Source organism: Castor canadensis, chromosome 15 (genome assembly GCF_047511655.1).
Source record: "Castor canadensis chromosome 15, mCasCan1.hap1v2, whole genome shotgun sequence".
NCBI classification, from domain to species: domain Eukaryota; kingdom Metazoa; phylum Chordata; class Mammalia; order Rodentia; family Castoridae; genus Castor; species Castor canadensis.
Window position 1 is genome coordinate 4,488,265 of NC_133400.1, and position 25,085 is coordinate 4,513,349.

The 25,085-nt window shown below is 55.3% G+C and overlaps 1 protein-coding gene across 4 annotated transcripts; it reads left to right on the forward strand.

Moving 5' to 3' along the window:
* Positions 1-460: 460 nt before the first annotated feature.
* Positions 461-20,555, forward strand: LOC141417341 (uncharacterized). 4 transcript variants are annotated; one of them, XM_074055571.1, is made up of 5 exons: positions 461-867; positions 2,161-2,298; positions 15,767-15,841; positions 16,032-16,080; positions 16,182-20,555. In XM_074055571.1, the coding sequence occupies exons 2-5, from the start codon at positions 2,198-2,200 to the stop codon at positions 16,386-16,388; spliced, it is 432 nt and encodes a 143-aa protein (XP_073911672.1). In that variant the 5' UTR covers positions 461-867; positions 2,161-2,197; the 3' UTR covers positions 16,389-20,555. The 4 variants fall into 4 exon arrangements, with proteins under 4 accessions (XP_073911672.1, XP_073911671.1, XP_073911674.1 ...); XM_074055570.1 differs by having other exon boundaries at positions 462-867; positions 15,714-15,841; XM_074055572.1 differs by having other exon boundaries at positions 470-867; positions 15,728-15,841.
* The last annotated feature ends 4,530 nt before the right edge of the window (positions 20,556-25,085 follow it).

Below are 25,085 nucleotides of genomic sequence, written 5' to 3' on the forward strand. Positions count from 1 at the left end.
AAATAAAGGCAAGACACCAAGCAATCTTCCCAAGCAGTCTCAGAGCCGGACGAGGAAAGAAGTCAGGGGCGCTAGTGCCAAACTTCCATGTTTTGTCATCCTGGATTATATTTTATTTTTGATAGCACCACATCAGGTACATATACACCTCACTGCCTTTTTGTTTTGGAGCCTAAGGGAGGGGCTTGCCCTATGGCAGTCCTGCCCTGGTAGCCACAGTGGACGCCCTGCCTTGGAGAAGAGTGCTGAGGACCTGGGAGTCACAGCCTGAAGGGAGCCCAGGGACAGGTGGAGGAGGTGAAGTCCCACTGCAGGTTAGGACCAATGGGCAAGCACAGGCCTGGCAGATGGCTGCCTGAGTATCCTGAGGGCTTGGACGAGGTGGAGGGGTGAGCAGGGCTGGCAGGCACCCTCCCTTATGGGCTCAAGGGCTGTGATCTTTGCCCAGGGCCCCCGAGATCAGAAGGGCCCAGAGCTTGGTGGTTTTTTTGTGGAGGGGGGCGGTGATGGCAGTACTGGGAGTTGGTCCAGGGCCTCCTTTGCCTAGCAAGCACTCTACGCTTGAGCCACGCCCCCAGCCCTGAGCTTGGTTTAAGGCTCTGTTGTCACTGCCTTAAAATTTTTAATCTATTTTGGACAAGGAGTGTACATTTTATTCTTGGGCTGGATTCTGGCCATAGCCCTGGTGTGAGGGTGTAGCTGCATGAGCCTGAGTGGGATGAGCTGCCCTGGAGGACTCTGTTCCTCACAGTCTCAGTTTACCCAGCAGGAAGCAGCCCTTTCCTCATGGTGTGCTTGGCAGCAGTGACACAGTTCACTGCAGAGGAGCATCAAGAAGCTCCCAGGCTGGCTTCGAGCCCACTGCAGGTATGCTGTGTGACCTGGGGAGGAAGGCTGTCCTGTCTGGGCCTCTGTTCCAGCCATGTCTGTGATCAATATCCTGGACACCCTGAATATCATCTTCCCCACACCGGGATCTGGGCAGGTTCTGAACACAGTGGGGGCCTCCCTGAGAGCCGGCATGCTCCCCCAACCCTCAGAACCACATTGCTGTCTCTACCGCCCCACTCCTCAGCCCCCGGGCAGCGTCTTGCTTGTGCTTTTGGGTGTATAAACTGAGGCGAAGAGACCTGCACCAGCGCCACAGACTCCCATCCTGGTGTGCCTCAGCTGCTGAGGGGAGCATGGGGAGCTTGGAGATGGGGGTGCTGGGGGAGAACCAGGAAGGAAACAGCATCTTTGGACCCTCTCCTGGGCCTCCCCTAACTCTGTGCCTCCCCCCTTTTGCCCTGCTGGCCCTGGCCGCTTATCTGGGTTTTGCTGATCTGGAGAGTTTTGGGGTACAATGTGGACTTTCTAACGAGGACTGTTTTGCATGCCAGTTGGTAATTGGAAACTAAATTATTGAGCTGTTTGTAGAGAGCTCAGCTAAGATAAAAAACAGCTAATGTCAACAGTAGGCAAAAGGGCAACAACCCAGATGGGCATGGAGAGGCAGCAGCAAGTCGGCCTCTGCAGGCCCACTGTGGGGACGGCTTTCCATGGCACTCTGGGGTGGCCCTGGGTCCCCGAACCTGCCCTGCTTCTTCTGGGTTTTCAGTTCAGATGAGTGTCCCTTGTGGTCCCCCCCCATCCAGGGTGTTGGAAGTGGGCTTGCCAGGCACCAGGGAAATACAACTTTCAGATCCACAAGAAATTATCTTTTAGCGTAAGTCCACCCCAATCAGGACATATGTGAAGTGGCAATTTCAGCTGTAAGTGTAAAATACACACTAGAGGCTGAAGAGTTAGTAGTAAAAAAGATAAAGTGTCTCATTAATAATTTTATAAGGGCTGTGTGCAGGTGACTCACGCCTGTAGTCCCAGCTACTCAGGAAGCAGAGAGCGGGAGGACTGTGGTTCGAACCCAGCGCAGGCAAATAGTTCGAGAGTCCCTCTCTTGAAAATACCAACACAAAACAAGACTGACTGAAGAGATAGAGTGCTTGCCTAGCAAGCTTGAGACCCTGAGTTCAAAACCCAGTGGTGCCAAAATAACAATAATAATAATTTTAGATGAACTACATATTGAAGTGAAAATAAGGAGAGTCCTCACAGGCTGGGTTAGAAAAACTTTCTGATCGGACCAAGCCCCATCCGAGTTTCTTCTCTTGCCTTAAGTACTACTTGGACTTTTCTGGGACTCACACCAGCCACCATGGACAGTACTGGCCTGGCCTCTGCAGCTGCTGCCCACATGAGTGGACATTGGGGGCCACAGGACCTGTCATCCAGGAGAGCTGTTCACCCCGGAGTATGGTAAGTGGCTGGGAGAGGTCTTTCCTTCTGAGCCTCAGTTCCCTGAGTACTCAGTACTGCTGCTGCTGGCGTGGGCATAGGCAGAAGGACCTGGCATGCATGAGGGGCTCAGACCTGGCCCACTCCAGCCCCTGCAGGCTGCTCAGGCTGGGCCAGTGGGGGAGGGCTTGGACACGCCTGGTATGCTGCCATGGAGGTCCTGTGGTTCACACCACTATTTTCTCCCTAGCAAATTATCTCTGGGACCCTCCTCATCTCCCTTTCCTCAACCAGAGGCTCTCACAGCTCTGCCTCTGCTGGGTGCTATGACTAGGTGGTTCTTTATATGCAGCTGTGGCTCAGAGAGGCCCATCTCAAACCCAAGGTCACAGAGCACAAGAGATAGAGCTGGGCTTGAACCCAGGGCTGCAACTGCAGAGCTGCACACCTGCAGGAGAAAAGCTGAGAGTAAGGCAATGGAGCCTCCTGCCTGCCGTGGCCTCAGAGGCACAGAACCTGGCACTGTCTGTATTCACCAGATAGCCACCACCTAGCTGCCCTGCGCAAGGTACTTGACTACCTGGTGTGTTCGATGGTGCAGTCGATGTGCACACATATCTAGCAAAGAGGTGCGGTCTGCTATTCCCTGCTCTGGGTAGAGGAAGCTGAGGCTGGAGCGGGTGAGGTGTAACCAAGTCGCGGTTGGGTGGAACTGGGATCCTGATCCCATCCAGCCTGGGGCTCTGGCATGGAGAGAACAGGCCCTTCTGGCATATGACACACAACTAATATTTGTCCAGAGTTACACTGTGTACAGAGACTTGTCCCTCACTCTGGCTGATTCTCCCAGCAATCTAGAGACAGCCGATGTTTTCAGTAACGACTATAGTTTACAGATGAAGAAACCCACCGGATGTGGCCAAGGCCAAGGCAGCACAGCAGGGCAGGGGGGAGGAAAGAGAGACTCCCACCCCAACTCCTCACGCCAGATCCCATGCTTGCTGCCCCAGGACACAGTGCAAGCAACCAGGCTCAGCATGAGGAAAGTGGCTAGCATAGGCAGCTGCCATGGAGACCCAGGGCCCATGTCACAGGAAGAAGAGGGCAGGTGAGGTCCCAGACCCATATTGGCACAGTGCTGAAGCCTTTAGGGAGCCACATCTTCTGCTTGTCTAATTCCATCCCCTTTTCTTTAAAAACCAGGGGAAGATCTTGGCAGAAGGGTGTGTGCATGCCTCAGAGCCTGGGTGGACGAGGGTCCAGCCCAAGTGCACAAAGGGCAGCACTGTGGCCTCAGACACCCAGGGTTCACGCACCATCACTTTCAACTGTGTAGCTTTGGGCAGGTGGCTTTAAGCTCCCTGGGTTTCCATTTCCCTATCTGTGAGATGGGGATGGTGACACCCTATTTTGCTACGTGTCCCTTTCCTGCCGCACACTGGGGTGATTTCAGATGCACACTGACACCCCATCCCTGAGATCCTGCCATCCCGGGCCAATGCTACAGACACAGGGAGTCTGCCTCAGGAGCCTTGGTCCTTGTGGCTTTGGGAGATGAGGAAGGTATATCTTAGAATCGCCTGGCTGTGGAGGTCACACCTGCACACACGTGTAGACCTCCTTGTTCACTGGGCAGCTGCATGAAGTCACCAGTATAACAGAAAAGAGCTGTCAGAGGGACCAGACCAGGGGGGTTGGCAGAGCCCTAGTCACCTAGGGGCCTCAGGAAAGCCCAAAGAGCCACTCAGTGCTCCTGATATTCACTGAGGGCATCTTTTCTCACTCCCCCCGAGCTTGGGCCCAGAATTCCAATCTAGGTCCTAAGGGAAAGCACCCGCAGGGGGGCAGCCGATGCAGCCTCACGGAGTGGCAGGAGCAGAATCAGGAGGTTGAAGGCAACTTTCTTTTTTTTTCTATCCTGGGGTTTGAACTCAGGGCCTCCAAGTTGCTAGGCAGGTGCTATCACTTGAGCCACACTCCCACCCCCTTTCTACTTTTAGCTTGGTATTCAGATATTCGCTGTCATTTTTGCCCAGCCTGGCTTCTCACCATTACACGTTGAATGTTTATTAGTTGAAGAAAATAATGGGTTTCATTATGACATTTTCATACCTGCATTTATGTGCTTTGATCATGCCCCTCGCCCCCCTCCACCCTCGCTTGTCCCCTTCCTCTTCCCAAACAGTCCAGTCCAGCAGGGCAATTCTTTACGAAAAGACCAAGACAAGCAAATTACGAAACTGTGCTGTGCAGCCACAGGCAGGAACTGGGAACTGGACAGAGCAGGGGAGGGAGGAGGAAGTTGGACGGGTTGCAGGCGCCCAGGATCTGTGGATGGATTTTTAAGTTCTACTTCTCATTGGTTTTGTATTATAAGGAACAACACAGTCGTTCTTTATAATACAGTTCAGGGCACAGTTCAGGGCAATAAGCATTTCCTGTGCTTTGTTGTGATGCAACACAAATGCCCAGCACAGGGCCCAGGACAGATTGGCACCTCAGCAAGTATCAACTGAATAACCAGCTCCTTCTGTCGCCCTCACACTACCCTGCAGACTCCTCAAATATTTTTGAGCCTAGCTGGCCCCTGATGTCTTTATGCTACATACATCTCTATATGCATAATTTTTTGGTAACAGAGTTGGCCAAAGGTGAAGACAGAACACTGAGGCACACCAGGAAAGACAGTTCCTCCAGCGAGAGTTCAGCACTCTCAGGCTGAGAGTGAGAAATGTGGGGCATGTGGCAGGCGGCGGTTCTGGGTGTGGCCCCTGACCACTGCCTTCCAGCACTGGGAACCTGTTGGAAGTGCAGATCCCCAGATCTGCCCGCTACCCAATGGACCAACAGTTCAGCGTTTTCCAGAGCCTTCTGAAGGGTCTATTGCTCACACACAGTCAAAAATAAGACCACTGAATGGGACCAGAAACCTCTGAGGCCCCATTTACACCATCCTCCAACCAGTCTGCAAGCATAGCAAGACACATGCCACTTGCCTCAGCCACTCCTGGGGACCCTCCGATGACAGCTTCTTTCCACAAAGGCTCCTCATCTCTGAGTACGCACTGGGGCCCCCTAGAAGCCTGCTGGCCTCTGGGACTGGCACTTTAGTCTAGGCCTCCCTCATCCCTTTGACACTTGGGACCCACCTGCTTTACAGGCCTGCCAGTTATCCATGACTCATCAATAGGGATAGTGGCTAAGAATGAGAGTCCAGGTTCCTCCCATGTTGGGATGTCATTCTGCAGCACTAGGGGTCTATGGACCCCAGGCTGCCAACCTGTCTGACCAGCCCTGCCCCCACATTTTCAGTTCCTGTAGACAGCTATAACCCCTTCTGGCTCAAGTTCATTACCAGAGGCCCAAGCGGCTGGGACTATCGAGCTGTTTGCTCTTTGGAACCGGCCTGCTTGCCCATTGGTCCTCTCTTTTGCTTTTGTCTCCTGTGCTGCTTAAAAAAAAAAAAAAAAGTCCCCTATTTGCAGCCCTTATCAGGCTCTGCAAACTCTGCTGGCCTCCTCTGTGGGACAGGTGGGAACAGGTGGGACAGGTGAAGGCCATGTGAGCTGGGCCTCTCCCAGGAGCAGGGCTGGGGCCTGGCCTGGAGCTTCTCCCACACTTCTCTGCAGAAGAAACCACCGCTCCACGTGCCTGGGCGTCCCAGGAAGAGATGCTGGGTTTCTGGCTCCAGTCAAAGGATGAGGGAAGCTGGGCCATTTAGCCCTTTCCTCCTGAGCCCTCCTATCAGGTCCTTCCCCACTACTGACCTCCTCCACAGCTTCCTGCTGCCCTCCGCTTGCCCCCAACTCAGTGACCACTGCCTGCAGGACCTGATCCAGAGGCCCAGCCTAGCATGTGGTCCTTCTCCTGGGTGGGTGGTCTCCACCCGTGTGTGCTGCTCCCCTGGGAAACCCGGCCTCGCCTCATTCTGGTCTGGGCAAACTGTTCTGGATTCATCTCTGGATTTCTGCTGTTTGGGTGAGCAGAGATGACCTTGGCCTGGCATTTCCCAGCCCTGTGGGCTGGTCTCCTACCAAGGACTCTCCTAGCCTGGCTGCTGTTTGCCAGGAGCCCCCATCTTCTCAAGGCAGGCCACACAAACTAACAAGCATTGCCTGCCCAAGTGATCTATGTCAGGGTGGAGAAAACATGAGGGGCTTTGCAGAGAATAAGATGATTAGGGTAGCGTGGTTGTGGGAGGCCCTTGGAAAAGGTAGCACTTCCTGCTGGGATGGGCTTGGTAGCCGGGGGTGGGGTGGGCAGCCTGTGGTTGACAGGAAGCAGGGCAGAGTCTTCTGTACCAAAGCCCCAGCTAGAGATGGGGCTGATGTGCTGGAGGAACCCTGGAAGGAGGGGGTGTTCGTGGTGTCCTAAGAGCCTGCAGGCTGCAAGACAACTCTGGATTTTCTGGTTGTCCTAGGGAATCCCAAGGGCCATAACTGTTCAGGGAGAGCCGGCCACCCTGGCCCAGCATACAGGTCAGTTAGAAGGCAGACAGGTCAGGATCCATCTTGGAGTGAGCCTCAGTGGGCCTTGGTGATGGACTAATGCAGGGAAGTGAGCAAAAGTGCTCGATGCTGAACAATGGACTTCCCCCACCACACCCAAGCCAAAAGCCTGGATTTGTGGCAGCTGTCAATCCCCGCCGTGTAAAGACCCCCACAGCACTGGCTGTAAGCCCCCAACTTAATATGCAGGGTGGGAAGAGCCGAGCACTGGCGACTCTCACTGGTTGAGCTGACTGTAGTCACAGCTGGGGTGCACCGGAAGGAGAGAGATGTCAAGAAAGCTGCAGTCTGAGCAGTGACATGAGTGAGCACATCCCCTGGGGGAGCGGAGTGGGAGACCTAGAGTGAGAGGAAGAGACCAGGAGTGAAACAAGGTCCTGGAGTTGGGACTTGTGCTTGTGGAGTGTGCAGTGTCTGTCATCCTGTCCAGCTGTCCTGAAGGCTGGGGTGTGGGGAGCATGAGGGCTTGGCTAGAGTGTAACCCAGGATGCAGAGTGCAAAGCAGGGACCAGAGATCACCAGGAGAGCAAGAGTGAAGAGGGCCAGGGTAGAGCTGAATTGGCAGGGCCAGGCTGTGACTGTGACATCCAAGGCAAAGTCACCATTCTGAACCCAATCACCCTTTCCCTACCCTGGGGCTAACAGCCCCTTAATACTGAAGACATCCGTGGTGCATGGGCAGGGCTGAGCCAGGCTCCTTGACAGCAGCCACCCTGCAGTCTGGCCCTGCTGCAGATCCCCCCAGTTCCTCCCCAAATGCAAGAGGCTTGTGGGTGTTTTTGGTCTTGGAGATGATGAGCTCTACTCTGTCTGATGTCACCCTGAGCTGAGGCTGCACAGCCTCGGGCTGCCTCTGGTTAGTCATCCTCATCTTTATCCTCGTCACCGTGGTCACAAGCATCTTCACCACTGCAGTCCTCCCCATCATCCCTCTCCCTTTGTGCTCTGCAGCAGCCTCGGCCCCAATTCGAGGTTCGGTCAGGGCCACCACTGCTGAGCTGATTTGCAAGGTTTTGCAGGGACCATGTACAGCTGGTCAAGTTTTGAGTGAGAGTGACCCACTGTGGAACCTGGGGCCTCGTGATAAGCATGGGGCAGGTATGGCTGGGAGAGGGGGCCTTACTGGCTGGGCTACATCTGGCAGGACCTGACAGGCTCTGGCTTCTTGGCTGTACTCCTCTCACCCCAACCCCCCACCCACAGTGGGCTGGGAACCTGCCATGTGGACCTGTCTGCTGCCGCCCTCTGTGGGGCTGGGTGCCACTGGCAGGCTCTGTCAGGCCTGGGCAGGCCTGGAGGCCATGCGCGCGTGCAGAGAGAGGAGCGGAGAGACGGTACTGCCCGGGCAGCAGTCCAGGACGTCCTTGTCTGGGGGTGATTCCAGCAGTCAGTAAGGGGGTACTTTGAGGGAAGAGCTGAGACTTCAAGGCCAAACACCCTCAAGCCAGGCCTGGCTCTCCCATCAGCCGGCTGTGCTCCCTCATGTGCCTGGGCAAGGATGGGCCTGTCTACCTGTGGTTACTGAGGCTCTGGACCTGACTCCAGGCCACCACAGCCTCTTCCTCCTATCCCACTCCCCTCCCTTCCGTGTGTCTCCCTAGCCAGTGGTGGGATCTGCTGTCCTGCTCTGTGCCCTCCTCAGAGACCCAGAGGTCTCTGCAGCCTTTTCTTCAAAGCATAGGACATGGAGTCCTGGACACGAGGATGCCACACTCAGAGGCGGTTGTCCCAGGCAGAGAGACCGAGGTCCAGCAGGGGAGAGCTTCACCCAGGGGCATCCAAGGGGAGCCGGCCTTGGAGTCCAGCCCATGTGCTTTCCCCTGAGGCAGCAGTGACCTCTGGGGGAGGGGCTGAAAGCGTCTGCTCTCTGTTTACTCCATCAGAGGGGAACTTATGCAGCAGGCACTGTGCTGGGAAGGGCATGCGACAGTGCAGACAGACACAGGCCTTGACCTTGAGGAGACAAGCACAGAGCCCCGAATAAGCACGCTGTCACAAGGACCAGTGTGGCTATGTCGGGAAAAGCCTCCCTGAGGACAATCTGACTGTGCTGGGAACAGGAAGATGAATAAGAGTCAATGAGGGCAGGGCGCCAGTGGCTCATGCCTGCAATCCTAGCTATTCTGGAGGCAGAAATCAGGAGGATCGTGGTTGGAAGCTAGCCCCAAGCAAGTAGTTCACGAGACCCTATCTTGAAAATACCCAACACAGAACAGGGCTGGCTGCCTAGCAATTGTGAGGCCCTGAATTCAAACCCCAGTGCTGCCAAAAAAAAAAAAAAAATACTGGAAGATTAGGAAGGATGGCTGTGTGTCCTGGACCATAGCAACTGTCCCAAGAAAGCATACAGGTCACAGCTGCTCCGTCCCTAGGAAGAAATGAGAGGAGCTCTGCTAGGGAGGCCCAGCCTCTAGGAAGCTGTGTGTGTGGTGGGGGAGGAGGCATAGGGTATACAGGCAAGTGCACACGTGTGTGCACATGGATGTGTACATATGTGCATGTCCGTGTGCACGTACATGTGAACACGAGTGGGCATGTGTGCTATGTCTGCAGGCCTGCAGGTGTGTGTGTGTGTGTGTGTGTGTGTGTGTGTGCCTGTGGGTATGTATATGCGCACTCACACAGAGGTATATGGGAGCCAGAGTGCCCCAGGGCTTGCACTGGGGGCAAAGGTCATGGGGTGTGTGGTGCGGGCCCCTCCTCCTTCCCTGAGAGCAGTCTGTTTGGCCTGTCCTGGGCAAGCACAGCCACCCCACGAGCCCTTCTTTCCTCTGGAGTTTGTGCATGTACCTTTTCCTTCTGTGGGGTAGAAAACACTGGTCTGGCTGGGGCCTTCTGCCAGGAGAAACAGACCATGTCCCCCGAGGTACACCACTTGCCTGCTCCAGTTCAGGCTTACCTTGGGCCTCATGGGGAGACCGGTGTCTCTCCTCTAACCCCAGATCTCCCAGTGGCCCCAGCAGTGTTGTGCCTGCAGCTTTGCCTCTGGGGCCCTGACCCCTTGCACAGCTGGTTTGATCTTGGAATCCTTCTCCACTCCCTGCAGCTAACTGGAGACCCCTCCCCAGCCAGAACCCAGACTAATTACATAACTCCCAAGGCAGAATGCAACGTGGAGTCCTCGCTTCACAGTCACTAGGAATTTCACCACAGAGCAACAGCAGGCCTGCCACCCCTCGTGGCCGCTCTGAAAGTCACACACCTGTGAGGCTGACCTTGGCTGGAACCCGTGTAGAGGCCACGGGACTGGGTGTCTTCCAGGCAGTCACTTGCACAGTATATAGTGACTTGTGGCAACATAGCTTCCCAGAGGCCTGGCCTCCTCCTCCCATCTATCCAGTGTGCACTCGTCGTCCACAGTGCCGGGTCAGACCCCGAGCTCTGCAATGCACTGAATCCCACGGGTCCCCAAGAATGGAGGCGTAGAGGGTCCCACCACTGCGCTGGCTTCCAACAAACACCCCACGCCCACGGTCCTATGATCCTGCTATGATTCTGCCTCATTAGACCCCCAACAACTGTCATGCTCAGGACTCTGGTGGCCCCGAGCTCAGCATCTATGCATTAGGCTTCTCCCAGCTGTGTCGGGGCCGAGGACTCCAGGGCTGGCAGCGGCAGGTGGGGCATGGGGCATGGAGCCCTGTCTTTTATCATCCCTCCGTCTGCCCTGACCCCAGGTCCTGTCACCTTGTCTGCTTTCTCATTATTGATTTATGAAATAAGGCATAGCCTATAACCTACAGAGACGTGCACATGTCAGAAGTGTACAGCTTGGTGAATTTCTGCAGTTCTATACTCTGCCATGTCCCTCAGCCCCTCCTCCCAGGATGCTCCTCTGTCCACTCAATCAACCCTGTAGCATTTTTCTGACTTTTGTTCAGATAAATCAATTTGACCCATTTTGCAGTGATTATGTTTGAGATAGGGTCTCTATGCCAGTGTCAGGCTGGACTACAATCCTATTTGTGCCTCTCTGCATAGCTGGGATGACAGGTGTACACTGCCACCATGCCCAGCTTGAATTGGCGGCGATGGGATCTTGCAGATATTTTGCTTGGGCTGTCCTCAAAATGCAGTCTTCCTGATCTCTGCCTCCTGATAGCTAGGATTACAGATGTGAACCACCGCACCTGACTTGGCCTGCTCTTGACGTTAACTTGGATGGAATCCTGAATGTTCTCAAGTCTGGCCTCTTCTGCTGGATGTTGTGTCTTTGAAATTCACCACGTTGATGTCGGGGCCAGTGGCTGTCTACACTGCTGGACACAGCTCCCCTGTCCAAGCACATGACAGCACACTTGTCTCTTTCCAGGGGCAGGTGTTTGGCTATTTCCTGCTTCCACTAGGAGCATTCCTGTGCCAGGCTTTGTGTGGTGCCAGCTTTTGTTCAGGTATTCAGATGAACACCTGGAGTAGACCTGCTGGGTCACAGGGAAGGAAATTGCAGCTTCCAGAGGGAGCCCTTGATTCCACCTCCAGCTTCTGCAGTGACCTTCCATCTGCCTCCTCTCCCCTCCCTGCCACCACCAAGCCTTCTTCCTTCATCCATCCTGGCCAGGTGCTCCTTGCCTGCCCCGCACTGCTGGCTGCCCAGCTCTGATGGCTGTCCAGCCACAGGGAAGCACTCTGCTCTGCTGAGCTCGGCCCTCCACACCAGCCCTGCCTCTCTCCTCACACAGCTGAACCTCACAGTCCAGCAATGGAAAGCCCACAGGCGTGGCCCATGTCCTCTCTGTCCTGCACAAACTGAAAAACTGTCCTTTGTGTTTAGAACACACGCCATCTTCGTGTTCCTGGGACAGCCTCTTTCTCAGCTCAGCTCTGCCTGGAGTGGCCTCTGGCCTGGGGCTTCCCCTACCCTCAGTGGTCTGGCCTCCTCTGGGCCACCTGGGTGAGACTCTGAGCATGCAGAACCTGTGACCTCTGGGGATGTTGTGCAGTCAGGGCAGGGGTGGTGGCCTGTCCTCCCCAGTCACGTCCCCAGAGCCCAGCAGGATGCGCGATAAAAGCCAGTGAAAGTGAGCACAGGTGGACACACGCCGAGGTCATCTGCAGATGCACACGCCTGGTTTAGATGTGGAGCACACTCCATCCCCCTGCAAGGCTCCCATGGGCCTGTGTTAATTTTTCTCCTCTTTTCTGCTTTTTGTCCCTGTATGTTGGTTTTGGCAGTTCCTGATGCTAGCATGAATGGATTCACACCGAACGTTCCCTTTGGTGTCTGCTTCTTTGCTCTGACAGTCACCGTGTTCCTTGTTTGTGCTTTCAGAGGCGGAGCCTTGGGCCTGAGTCCCTCTGCCTTGATGTCTGGCCTCTTCCTCAGCTGGTGGTACCTGGTGTCTCCTCCACAGACTTCTCTTCCGACTTCCTGTTTCCTTCCTGGCCCTGTGGCGACTTTGTCTGGGAGTTCCTGGTTTCTGAGCTGACTAAGCCTCTGCTTCCTGTTCTTGGCAGGTGCTCTTGACATTCAGGATATCTGAACATTCTTGAAGAGCATGAGCCCCGGTTCTGTCCCTCAGCTCCCAGATCTGGCCGGCCAGGAAGTTTCTCGGGCACTGTGTCCTGTGCCCTGCTGTCCCACCTGCATCACCTGGCTTTGCACACTGGGCCACACATGTACCCCTGGCTGCTACTTGTCCGCGCTTGCTGCTGTGATGTCAGCGAGCACCTTGTACTTGTCAGAGGAGGCAGGGCAGGTGGGTGTCTAGCAGTTTAGTCCACGCCGGGCCATGATCCCCAGACCTGTAGCCTCAGCAGCACAAAGGAAGCCCAGGCCAGCCCCTGACTCAGAGTCAGCAGCTTGCGATGGACCGGCAGTCATGTCCCCACAGCTCTGACACAGAACACCGCCTTCCTGATGATGACACGTGGGTGATGAATCCACTGAGATGGAAGGTCACGCTCTTGTTATCTTAGAGAGCACGGGTGAGCTGACTTGCTTGCTACGGAAGCAGAGCGCTAAAGCCTCCCCCGGGAGCAGCTGGTCCCTAGGTAACTCACGTCACTCCTGCCTGCAGGGGTGCTGGCCTGGGGCTCTGGTCTCCCAGCCCAGAGCCGAGGCTCTCATGCTAATTGCTCCCAACTCTTCGATCCATTCTCTCCTTCCCTGTCCAAGGGCAAGGACAAGAGCCGGGGCTGTGGGGACCCACCAATATTTAGCAACCAGCCTTCGGAGGCAGTGTGCAAAACCCTAGGTTGCAGTTTGAGGATTTCTGTGGTGTAAACACTCCCGCCGTGATCAACTTCAAGTGAGCAGCCTGACACTTCAGAAGGGCAGAGTGGGGAAGGGGACAGGGCTACAGCTCCACAGACCCAAGTGACTTGGAGACAGTGCCAGGGGGGGGAGACGTAGCAAAATGGTCACGAAGTGACGAGTTTGAGACTGGACCAGCTTTGCTTTAATAGAATGCATCCATTTTCATCTTTGAGAGTGGGTGTGCTTATCACCCAGTTCACAAAGGTTCCCAAAAATTGAACCATTGTCTCTCGCTCCGGGTTCCAGCTGGCTGGGACAGCATCCCAGGGCCAGGGATGCTATCTTGCTTCGTCCCTGCAGTCCTGGCTCTTTCTGGCCCACTGACGCTCTTTTCCCTTTTCCCACAGCTCAGGCAGCACAGGCTGCTGCTGTCCCCTGGCTGCCTGAGGGCTCTGAGGGGTGGCCTGAGTTGGGGACCACATTTATAGATGACACTGTTTACCCCAGCCCCCTTTCTTTCATCCATCCATCAACGCTTTGCCTAAAGCTTTTCTCAGAAGAAATGATTCTGAGACTAAATGACGGAAAACCACAAAAACAGGTGACCACAAGGACAGGAAGGTGCATGATAAAGGTGACCACAGCCCTCCAGTGTGGCTGATAGGCACAACAGTCAGAAGCCCTCTGGGGGGAGGGGATTTAGCTATATCTGACATGAAGACAACACTCGTGGCCCGAGCCAGTCCTGCACCCGTGTGAGGTGACGTCCATCTGAAGTTATGCATTACAGCATTGCTTTGAAGAGCCAAGCGTCAATCATTCAAACACTCGTTATGTAGGTTCTGGCACAGTCTCTTTTTGCTGTGGGTGCTGGAGATGGGACCCGGGGCCTTGGGCTTGCTAGACAAGAGTTCTACTGGTTGGGTGATGCCCTAGGCCTGATTCTGGTTCTGGCATATTCTTAGGATGGATGGGGTGCCCCTCTGGGTAGAATGGAAAGAGCAGCGAGGGAGGAAGGGAGGAAGGCAGGATCCACAGGGAGTGTGGCAGGGGAGTCCCCAGGTGAGGACTGTGTGACCGGCTGACTGCATTTTCCTATCACCTGGACAGTACAAATGTACAGTGCAAACCTCATAAACAAGTGGCTGCTTGGGGCATTTCAGCAATGTTGGTGCAGTGACTGACTGCTGGACGAGGCCCCAGGTTCCTTGGGTTGCAACAGCCCTTCTGGTTAGTTCTATAGGAAGCCCAATTTCATGGTGTTTATGCCTTTCACGTGGCTAGCAGTAAGGTGTTACAGTGGTGTTTCCCAAATTCCCTAACTATGCATGGGACATCTTGCAGAGCTAGTATTCCCTGGAACACACTTTGGGAACTGAGGTTAACAGTTTGTATTAGTACTGACAGTCACCCCTAAGCTACAGACTTGGGACTCTGTGAGTCAGGACAGTGGAAGTCATGGGACATCAGCACCTCTGCCTTTTGGATCTGGTCACCCAGGAAAACCACTCACAGCCAACTCCAGAGATGCTACTTTAATTGGAGTGGGGTATGGCTGGGGACTGGGACCTTAAAAACTCCAGGTAACTGAATTATGTAGGCAGGTAGGTGAGAACCACTGCTTAGACGAGGATCAGGAGCAGAAGGATGGGATGGTATTTCAATCTCATGCCACATTAATAAGGGCATAGCCTATAGATTTGGTACTGATACAAGGTACTTGGTTCTGAGCCCCACATCTTAACAGAAACTCCTAAAACTGGAACGTGTTCGCAAAAGAGGAATCCATTGAGGAGATGCAAAACACAGTCTGGAGGGGACTAAACACTCTCTGGACAATTGCAGAAATGAGAGCAGGTGCTTCTGGGGCTGGTGGAGAAGTCACTCTGGGTTTTTCTTGCTGAAGGGCAGAGAGACGCCAGAGGGGAGAAATGGAGCGGGCAGAACGGAAGCTCCCGGGTGTGTGTGTGGGGGGGGGTGTCTGGGCAGGGGGAGGCAGCAGGGGTCACCTTGATCCTGGACTCTCCAGAGTCACTCGGGGAGACAGCTACTTTAAGGTGTACTCTGCCGAGCTCATGAATAGTTATGAGCTGGAGCTCAGGGACAAAGGCCAGCAAGCCATGCGGGTGGATGAGGGCAGCAGTGCCCCCCCCCCGGACCGCCCATCCTGGTCCTGGTTGGGTGGTGCTGGCCTTGCCCTCTGCTCACTGCTGTGTTTCCAGCCCACCCCACAGAGGTGGTGCTTGCTGGGGGCTGCTGACTGGGGAGCTATTGGAAGAGCAAGGAGGGATTTGGGAAGATGGGAGTCAGGGATGGCCTCTCTGAAGAGGTGACACTTGCGCTGAGATTGAGGAAAGGGTGAGGAGTGCTCAAGAAGCACAAAGAGCACGTGCAAAGGCCTGGGTGTTAGAAGAGCTGGGTGTGTCTAATGGCCACAGTGGGACCCCATTGTAAACTTGACAGGTCAGGGGAGGGGAGGCTGGAGAGGTGACTCAGGATGAGCACAGGCATTACAAAAAAGTAAGGCGGGACCCTTTCCAGATGTGTGACCCAGGCAAGTAGCTTAAACACACTGAGCCTCAGCTCCTTATGGACTGGAGATAATGGACACAGCCACCTTCCAGGACTGGGAACAGGGTCGCCTGGCCCAGGGCTCGGCAGAAGTGCCAGCTGCCATCACAACGGAGAATCCGGGAGCAGAGCTGGGCAGAGTTCCAGGCTGACTGGCCTAGGTTTTGGTTCCTAGATTCCAACTGTCCACCCCCTACCTGCCCATGCACCCCAGCTTCGGGAGGAGCCCCAGCAGAAGGCTGCATTCCTGGGTCCTGGCCAGATCCTCCATGGTGCACCCCATCTCCAGGTAATCTCCTGGCTTGGGGCCTGGCCTGCTCCCCACCCCATCCAGCCACCTCCTCCTCTGGATGTGAGGGAGCCAGAGGTGGGTGGGGTGGGGTGGCCACTGGGCCATGCTGGGCTCTGAGGACAGTGGGGCTGAGGTCTAGGTGTGCAGGGACACCATGTCCCTCTGGTGATGTGCTCCCTCCAACCAGGACCTGTCGGTGGAACTGGATGTGGGCAGGTGACGACCCAGGACGGCAGGTGATGACCTGAGACGGAGGTGCAGCCTGGTGGGGAGGCGAACCCCAGCTCCCTGGGGACTCGGACTGCACTCCTGCCTTGGCATCATGTCTCCTCCCCAGAGGTCTCCTGCCGCTCAGGCTGAACCCCCGGAGCCAAGCCTGACTCTCGCTCGCCCCTCCCCCATCCACAGCAGCTCCCACCCACTCAATGCTCCCTCCACACAGCAGCCGGTACCACGCCCAAAGTCAGCAGCGCCCCTCGCCCCTCTGGGACCCTCTCACCCTGGTATGTTTATACCAGCCCCTGCAGGTACCAGCAGGGGTTAAACATCCCCTGCTGTTTATACGGGGGGGGGGGGGGCCAACACTGATCTGACCCTCCTCTCCCCCTCTCTGCTTCCTTGACACGGTCCTGTCTCAGGGCCTTTGCACATGATATTCCCTGGGCCTACCATACTCGCTGATATCCACGCCTCACTTTCCCCAGTCTGCTTAGGTCTCCATTCAAGTTCTCAATGAGACCAGAGTAACCTGCACAAAACAGCACCTCCTGCCCTTTGCACCCGGGCCCCTCCACCACTTCATATACTTTACGTTTACTCGTTCATTTGTTTATCTGAACCCCCACACTGGGAAGGTGTTTTCTGTTCTCTTCTCCCCCCCCCCACCCCCCGAGAGACAGTCAGAGGCAGAAGGCCAAGCTATGCCTGGGCATGGCCGCCTGTTGGTTGGGGGCGTGGTGGTCCCAGGCGCCGGGTGGTGGTGGTGTTCACCGAGGGGTGGGGATGGGTGACAATCACAGAGCAGCACAACGCAGGCTGAGGCTGGGGTGGGAGAGGTTCAGGTATGCAGCTGGGCTTCAAGGGGTAGCACCCCAGGTGCTGGGGCTGGCCAGCACCTGTGGGTGCTGTGTGGAGTGGGGCTGCAGGAGAGCAGTGGAGGCGGGGAGGACCTGGGATGGTCCTGCCCAGTGGTAATGACTACAAGCCAGCAGAAAATCGAGGGTCAAGGGCCTCAGCCCTGTGACGGGTTGCCCACCCAGAAACGAGGGATGCTCTAGGTCCTCCCAAAGGGACTGTCTATCTGGAATATTCTGGATGTTTCGTCTTTCAATCCTCTCCTCAACATCTCACTATTATACGAGTCGTATCTGTCAGAGCTCCCTCCAGCGAGCGGTTACAGCACCGGGGCTGAGGGCCTCCCATCGTGTCAGATACCATCATGTCTAGAGAGAGGGGACAACGGGGCGCCCTGGGCTGAATCGTGTCCCCTCCAAATGCATGTCCACAATTCTAGCCCCAGGAACCTGGGGACGTGGCCTTTTTTGGAAAAAGGGACTTTGCAGATGTAACTGCAAAGGGTCATCCTGGGCCCTAAATCCACCCATGTGGATTGAATCTAGAGATCCCAGACACAGGGACCCCACATGCTGTGGCGGGGTCAGAGCAGCCAGGTGCAACCTGGGAAAGGGTGCAGGCCAGCGGCGTCCACACTGGCATCTCCTCCGGCACCCCCTCCAGCGGGCTGCCCTCCAGGCGCTTATAGATAGGGAGAGGGAGGAGCACGTAGGCCCAACAGAAGATCGTGATTGGTGCAAATGAAATCCTTCATTTACATGAGGGGCTTGTGATTGGTGCAGACCCCCTTGTCTCCCACCTCTGGCTATGTAAGCAGGCTGCTACCCTCACAGTGAGCAGCTGGGAGACCCCTCCTGTGCTGCCCCCTGCCTTGCAACATCAGGCTCAGTAAAGGCTTTCTCTCAGTTGGTCTTGTCCACCTTTGCTGAGCTGGTGACATGAAGAAAAAGAAGAGAGGAGCAAGGAAGCTGTCCTGGAGGCCTGATGCAGGCAGTGAGAGCCACAGAGCCAGAGGCACTGCCCGTGGCCACCAGGAGGAAGGGGCTTGCCTGGGTCCACTGGAGGGGGAGGGTTTGGTGAGGGACTTTCTGACCACATGGTGCTATGGACCCCACTAGGGCTGGAAACCCGAGGAGAGGCTGGGCCTGGCTGAGACGGGAGTGACTGGCGGTCAGTTCTACGGCCTGAGGTAGATGCTGTGTTCTGAGCACGCTCGATGCTCCGAAGTGTGTGTGGGCCTCCCTCAAGGCGCTCACTGCACGTTCCAGCATGAAGAGGCCAGGAAGTCCACTTTATAGCCTGGGAGATGGGACTCAGAGGTCACAGCACTCACCAAGGCTGTGTGAGGAGCAGCCAGGTCCACCTGACTCTCTAGTGGCCACAAGTGTGACCCTCCTCATTCTAGGTCCAGAAGGCCTGGCCACCACCTCCCTGGAGAACCCCTCTGTTGAGGGACCCCGCTCACCTGATAAACGGCTGGATGTGATGCAGGTGGCAGAGGCAGCCAGCTGGCAGGGGAGGAGCAGGCACAGTGGAGCTGGCAGTCCCCCAGCCCCTCCCCCGATTTGGCCCCAGGGCCCCTGTAGGACAAGGGGCCAGGCTGGCCTGTTTGTGGCATCACAAAGTCCTGCCTGGGAACCTGGTCAGGGGAGAGAAGCCTCCCCAACCCCAGGCTGTGCTCAAGGGGCCTGGTGGACTGCCCCCTTCCCAAAGCCACCCCACCAGAGCATCCATCTACAGCCTCAGTGGCTTTACCTTGATAATAGGGACACCTTGCTTACACCAAGGCCAGAACCAGGCAAGAGGCCCTGTGTTTGGCCCAGATCTCTGGTCTGGGTGTGCCACCCCATCACCAGCCTCATTGCCAGCCCCTGGATAGTTGCTTGTCTAAAAGCTCAGCTACCTCAGCTGTAGCGCGAATCCAGGCCCACGCAAATGTCAAAAAAAAAAAAAAAAAAACAAAACCCAAAAACAAAAACCCATTCTGAAAAAAGGCTGGTAGAGTGGCTCAAGTGGTAAGAGTGTCTGCCTACTAAGCATGAGGCCCCAAGTTCAAATCCTAGAGCTGCAAAAAAAAAAAAAAAAAAAGAATGGTCCTGCCTCTGCCATTGCTTCAATGCCCCTGGGAGGGTCTTCCCTGCTGTACCCAAAGGAAGACTCTGGGAAGGGCTTCGGAAAGCAGGGCCCCTCCACGCCTCAGCACCTGCCCTTTCTCTGGTTTACGTTGGGCCTCAAGGTGGGGTTGCACTCAGACTTCAGCCCAAAGAAGCTGGAAAACAGCTGCTGGGCCAGGCCCCCGGGGCTGAAGACGGGGAAAATTGGGGTGGATGGAAGCTATGTGCCTGAGACGGGCTTGAAGGACAGAGCCCAGGTGCTCTGTGGTCTAGCACAACTGGGAAAGATGGCTTGGGGTGGTGCTCAGGAAGCAGCCCACCTAAGAGGTCATCTGCCACAGCTGGCCCTCCAGGGATCTGCAGATGGGGAAACTGAGGCACAGACTGATGTGCTCCAGGTTCTCAGGGTTTTGTGCAAGTGATTCTGGGGTCCAGTATCCTGCCTGTCATGGCATCCCAAATCTCCAGCGATCCTTCTCTGGCACCCCGTGTGGGCACAGCCAACAGATACCTTCCCAAAGGAGGGTGCTCCCCTCCTCTCTAGGGACCCTGCCCATCCGGGCTTCTCTGCTCACACACCAGGCCTTAGGAAAATGAGCTAGAGCTCTGCCAGCTCCTAACCCCCTCTAAGGCAGCAAGGACAGGAGGCTGCCAGCCTGTGGGGACTCCGATGGCCCCTCTTGTGGGATGAGGGCCCCTTTCCATGGCCTGGCGCAGGGCGGGGACTCCGAGGCTGCTGTGATTTTTCTAAGAGCTGCCCTTCACAGACCTGGGGAACTGTACCTTAACTTTGCGAGGCCCCCTCCCCATGTTGCTGCTGCCTCAGTCTCTCCCAGGGCTACTGTAGGCCCAGGCTCCCAGGAGGACACACTGAGTGACGTCAGAAACAAACTCGCAGGGCCGAGCACAATGGTACAGCATGGCCCTGGAGGCCAGGCCTGTGGGCACCTGGACCACAGAGGGGCTTTGGCAGCCTGGGCTGGGGCAAGTGTTTCCCAGGGACTGAGCCTTCTGGACAGAAATGCAAAAAGAGAAGCAAAATTCCAGCTCATTCTGAGAAGCACCTGGAGCTGAATGTGGATTCATCAGCACCACCATGGGCCGCCTGAGAGCAGAAGTGGAACCAGACAAGGGCGGAGTGGGGATGCTGCCCATACCGAGGCTGCCACTACCATGGGGAAAGGCCTGCAAAGAGTCCCCTCAAACCTTCAGTGCCTTGTTCACCAGGTGGCCACAGACGCCTGTTGACAGACGCGTCACTTGGAATGCCAGTATGAAATACAGATGTTAGAAAAGTTTACTTCACTGGCTTACCTTTGCTTCATAAATTATAACTGACACACTACTTACTGTAAAGTCAGTACCGTTTACGTGACTCTTGAGTGATTAGGACCCGTATCAGGGATCTAGTAAGATATACTTTAACCTCTCTGCTTCTCTGGAATGAAAAGCAGCCTGGGTCAGGATGCAGTTTTTGGAAGTCCACAGGTAAGCAAGATGTCACAGATGGTCAATGTGGTGTGTCTGGGGCTGTGTGGACGGCCAGCGCCACCTGGCTGCGGAATATAAAGTGCAGGCAACGTGTGATTTGCAGCTCACAGTGGCCAGGTGGAAGTCAACTGCAGGTATCTCGGGTTCCTGCCAGCAGACCACTCAACGGATGGTCCCGCCAGGCACCAGTGGCTCGCACCTGTAATACGAATTACTCAGGAGAGCAGGAGAATCATGGTCCGACGCCAGCCCAGGCAAATAGTTTGTGAGACCCTTTTTCAAAAAAGCCCATCACAAAAGGGCTGTGGAGTGGTTCAAGCAATAGAGCGCCTGCCTAGCAAGTGTGAGGCCTTGAGTTCAAATCCTAGTGCTGCAAAAAAAAAAAAAAGAGGAAAATAATGGTCCTGCCTCTGCCATCGCTCCAATCCCCCTCCACTGTGAGGAAGTGACCACCTCTTGTCAGTGGTGGCACAGCCCGCTGGCCCTCATGTGTCCTCGTTTCAAAGACACAATGCAGGAGGTGCAAGCGTCTCTCAGGAGTCTTAGTACATTTTTAACACTAACGTTTGTTAACCATCACCCCGTTTTGAGGCAGAAAGCAGTAATATCTAATGCAAACTGATGCTGTTTTGTAAATGTGTATTTTACTCTAATTCTATTCAATGACAAAAAAATACTGAGTTCTTACTTATGGTAGTGACATAAAAACATCACAATGGTGGTCAACAAAGGAACAGTGTTTAGAAACTAGGTCCCTAAATGCATCTGGGTTTGGGTTTGTGGGGAGGGAATGGCGGGGTCCTCTGGAACACTGGCAGATGAGCATCCTCCAGCTCCACTGTGAGTGACAACAAGGCAGAGCTGGGTGTAGGCTGTGGCTGGGAGCTGGATGGGCCAGGTGAGCTTTGAAAGGAGGGGAGGTGACAGGTGTGGGCAGGCCCCACCCCCTCCCCCACCAGCTCTGCGTTCTGAGAATGGGAGCCAGCCGTACAGTCTGAGCTCAGGCGTAAGGCTGGGTTCTTAGCCAGGTACGAACTCAGTGTTGGGAGTGTGGCTCACTGCAAAAAACAAACCCCACGAAACCTTAGCATTAGGCACCTTGGTTCATGGAGAGTCAGGGGAACCGCAGCAGCGCCCTCTAGGGGAAGAGGATGGAGAGCACCTGGCAGGGTGCAGTCCCTGAGCTATCTTTAAGGGTACATTGGGCAGTCCTGCTGTGCTAGATTCTGGCTGGACAGCCCCAGGAGGGGGTGACCAGGAAGTCAGCCTTCACAGCACGGAGACCCGTGTCCACAGCTGGGCAGCCCCAGTTCTCGGGAGTGGGGAGCAGGTCACAAGAGAAGGGTGCCTTTTCAATTCCCCTGTGTGTTAAAGGCAACTTTCCTTGACAGGTCTTAGCTGCTCAGTGGCTGCATGAGAATGTGGGCTCCAGAGCCACCACCCCAGGTTCAAGCCCTTCAGACCTCACTGCCTTTGTCAATCAAGTGGGGACAAAGCCATGGTGGAGTCTAAACAGGTCGTATGACACCTAGTGTGAACAGCACCAGTAAAGGACAGCTGGGGTTAGTATAACCATGTGAGTGACTAACCAAACCGGGACACCTCAGCCTGAAGGGATTACAGCTCTGCTGTGACAATGCCTTGATAGGGTCTGTCCAGGCAAAGAGGCAGAGGTCCTTCTTGCTACGGGACAAGGGCCTCCAGGGCAGCCAGGAGGGTGCCTCTGTAGAGGTGTAGGGAAGAGTGGTGGCCCGGCCCTGGCCACCACTGTCTGGATTAGGCCTTGTCAAGGTCTGGCAAGGAGAAGTTGTGTCATGAACCACGTGGTGTGGCCTCCTAGGCAGGGAGGAGATGGAGCGCAAGCAGCCGGCCTTCTGTAGCGGTACCCAATCCTGCTCCAGGGGGAGAGCTTGGGGCCGTTCCGCAGGCCACTGTGTCTCCCTCACTCCCAGCAAACTGAGCAGGCAGGGGCCGAGTGACCTCAGGAACAGCTACCTGCAGCAGGAGCAGTGGCTGTACTTCCTCAGTGGCTCCACACATTTTACCATGTCCCCACGTGTCAGCACTGCAGGGAAATTTATGGCATGGACCTCAACAAGGTCCCTCCCCTAGACTTTGTCACACATGCCTAAAAGGCACCCAAACCAAATCTTTCTCCTGTGTGCCAATCCCCTCCTCTCCCCACCAGAACTCTGCTTCTGGTAGGACTGAGCACTGTTGCCACAGTGGCCAAGGCTGAGCCCGGGTAATGAGAGTCCAGTCAACCCAGGGAGGTCGGTCTAGCCTGGATGAGCAGCAATGGGCAGGCCTGCCTCCCTCCAGTGAGTGTGGCTCGAGGCCTGCCTGCAGCGGGCCTGGCTCCTGCTCTTCCTGTGTTTGACTGCTCTTCATGGGCTTGGATGTCAGGCTTGGCTGTTCTTCCTTTCCTGGAATTTTCTGTGCTGATATTCCGTTTGCTCTGGAACTAGCCGAGGCTTCTGATCCCAATGGCAAGGGCTGTGTGTGTGTAGATTTTAGAGAAGGCACGACAGCTTGGGACTGTCCGTCTGAGGGCCCCCTCCCCCTTACCAACATCCCCAAACCCATCCTTGGTGACCTCGGCCAGCCAGGCTGTCTTTCTGATCTCATTCTCCATCCTTCTTGCCAAAGTAAGCGGTGGGCTGAAGCTATCCATCCACCCCTCAGCTTCTCATTTCTGGGCCTTTGTTTGGCTGTTCCCTCCCAGCCAGAAGGGCTGTGCATGGGTCGGGCCTGGGTCTGTGTCCCGGTACTGCCCTCATCAGCTGCAGCCCTCTGAGCTCAGTTTCATGGTGCTAATGTACTTGGAGTGCACCCTGAGCCCAGAGCCCGGACATGAGTGCTGGAACTTGGGTCTCTGGAGCGGATGTCAGACTTGGCTGCTTTTGACTGTTGTGAGGATGACATTCCTAAGACCATGTTGTCTGCTCACCCCTCAAGGAACCCAGCAGCCAGACATCACCTTCTAGGGGCTCTAGGGTAAGCAAGAGGAGAATAGCCAGTAAGGGACTCTCCTGTAACATGTGATGAGAGGTGACCCTGGCTTGGTTATCACAGGCTCTTTCTCCAAGTGACCTGAACTGAGGCAGAGGTAACAGAAGGTGTGACTGCGGAAGCAAGTTCGTAACATGGCTTCTCTGTACGCTTGTGTTTGTAAAGCTTTTCTATAAGAGGAGGTGAGACAGACGCATGCGGAGTGTGGGATCAGGAGTTGTGGTCTCAGGGCATGCCTGTGACATAGGGCATTGATGCACCAGCCTCCTCAGCCACTGAGGCAGTGACAGGCCCTGCTGGATCCCACACAGCAATGCTCCTGCTAGGACAGTGGCTGGACCTCAGGGAAGGGGAGGATTCTGGGGCATCTTCAAGGCTGAACACTGCTGCCACGTGTGTCCAAGTTCATAAGTAGCAGCTGCTGAGGATGCTGCTACTCAGATGCCCAAAAGCTCTGAGACGCTGGCCTCACCACCACAGGACAGCGGCTTCCTCCAAAGCAGAATGGGGTCTGAGTGGCTGGGGGAAGTCTGTGTCTGGGGTTTCTGCAAGCTGCAGCTCCCAGGTCAGGGCACTCTGACTTGGTGATGAATCAATAAAGGGGGAGGTCAGCTCTACCTAGAGTAATGCCAGAGCTACACTAAACCCTTCTCAGGAGCTGCTCTTGGGGACTTGGAGTTACCACCTCAAAGTTCCTCTATGCCATGGTGTTCATCTGTCTGTCCTTGCACAGCCTATGGGGCGTTGTCATTATTCCTTCTCCCCCCAGAGAAAATGGGACAGGTCAGGGACATGACAGTGGCTCCAGAGCTCACATATTCCCATGGAGTCCTGGAGGTGAAGGGGGAAATACAGAAGATGGTTGGTGGAGGGTTCACTGATGACCAGGTCTGGAGACCCTGGCTATAAAGAATTCTGTCTTTAGGAGGAGCCTGGCAGGCAGCAGGGATTGCTGACAGTCAGCCTACAATAACTCCAGAGCCCCACAGCTCTCAGAATCAGCCAAGAGCAAGGCAAAGAGCAGGGTACGGCTTCTCCCAGGTGCTGAAAAAGCAAAAATTCTAGTGGCCACTATCACGCTGTCTGCTACAAGTCAGCAAGTCCCAGGGAAAGATGACAGAGGAGCCTGGACGATCTGGAGGATGAAGGGCAAGGAAGGCAAGGGGCCTATGTGCCCAACTGAGAGCAGTGAGAACACTGTGCCCACCTAAATGCGTGCACACAGATGCACTGATACACACACAGAACTACACACATGCTGACACAGACACACACAGACATGCACAACAGACACACATAGACCCATGCACACTGGCACATACACACACACGGATGTGCTGACACAGACAACACACACAGACCAACCCCCCCAACCTTTTTTTCCTGCCAGCACAGTGATGGCTTCTTTCTGCATCTCTTCTCATTCCACACTCCTTGGTCCCTGTCAAGACCTACTCCCTAACCCCAAGGGTTGGCTGGGGACTGATGGCACAGCTGACATTTCAGAGCTGAGTCCAGCCTTACCAGCACTCAAATCTTATAGATAACCA

What these genes read in the sequence shown, in the direction of transcription:
- LOC141417341 (XM_074055570.1), top strand. Translation starts at nt 787, where the DNA reads ATGGTGTGCTTGGCAGCAGTGACACAGTTCACTGCAGAGGAGCATCAA. An exon ending in TGGCTTCGAGCCCACTGCAG is followed by an intron (nt 868 to 2,160) that starts GTATGCTGTGTG and finishes TCTTGCCTTAAG; the next exon opens with TACTACTTGGACTTTTCTGG. An exon ending in ATGGTGCACCCCATCTCCAG is followed by an intron (nt 15,842 to 16,031) that starts GTAATCTCCTGG and finishes CCCTCCAACCAG; the next exon opens with GACCTGTCGGTGGAACTGGA.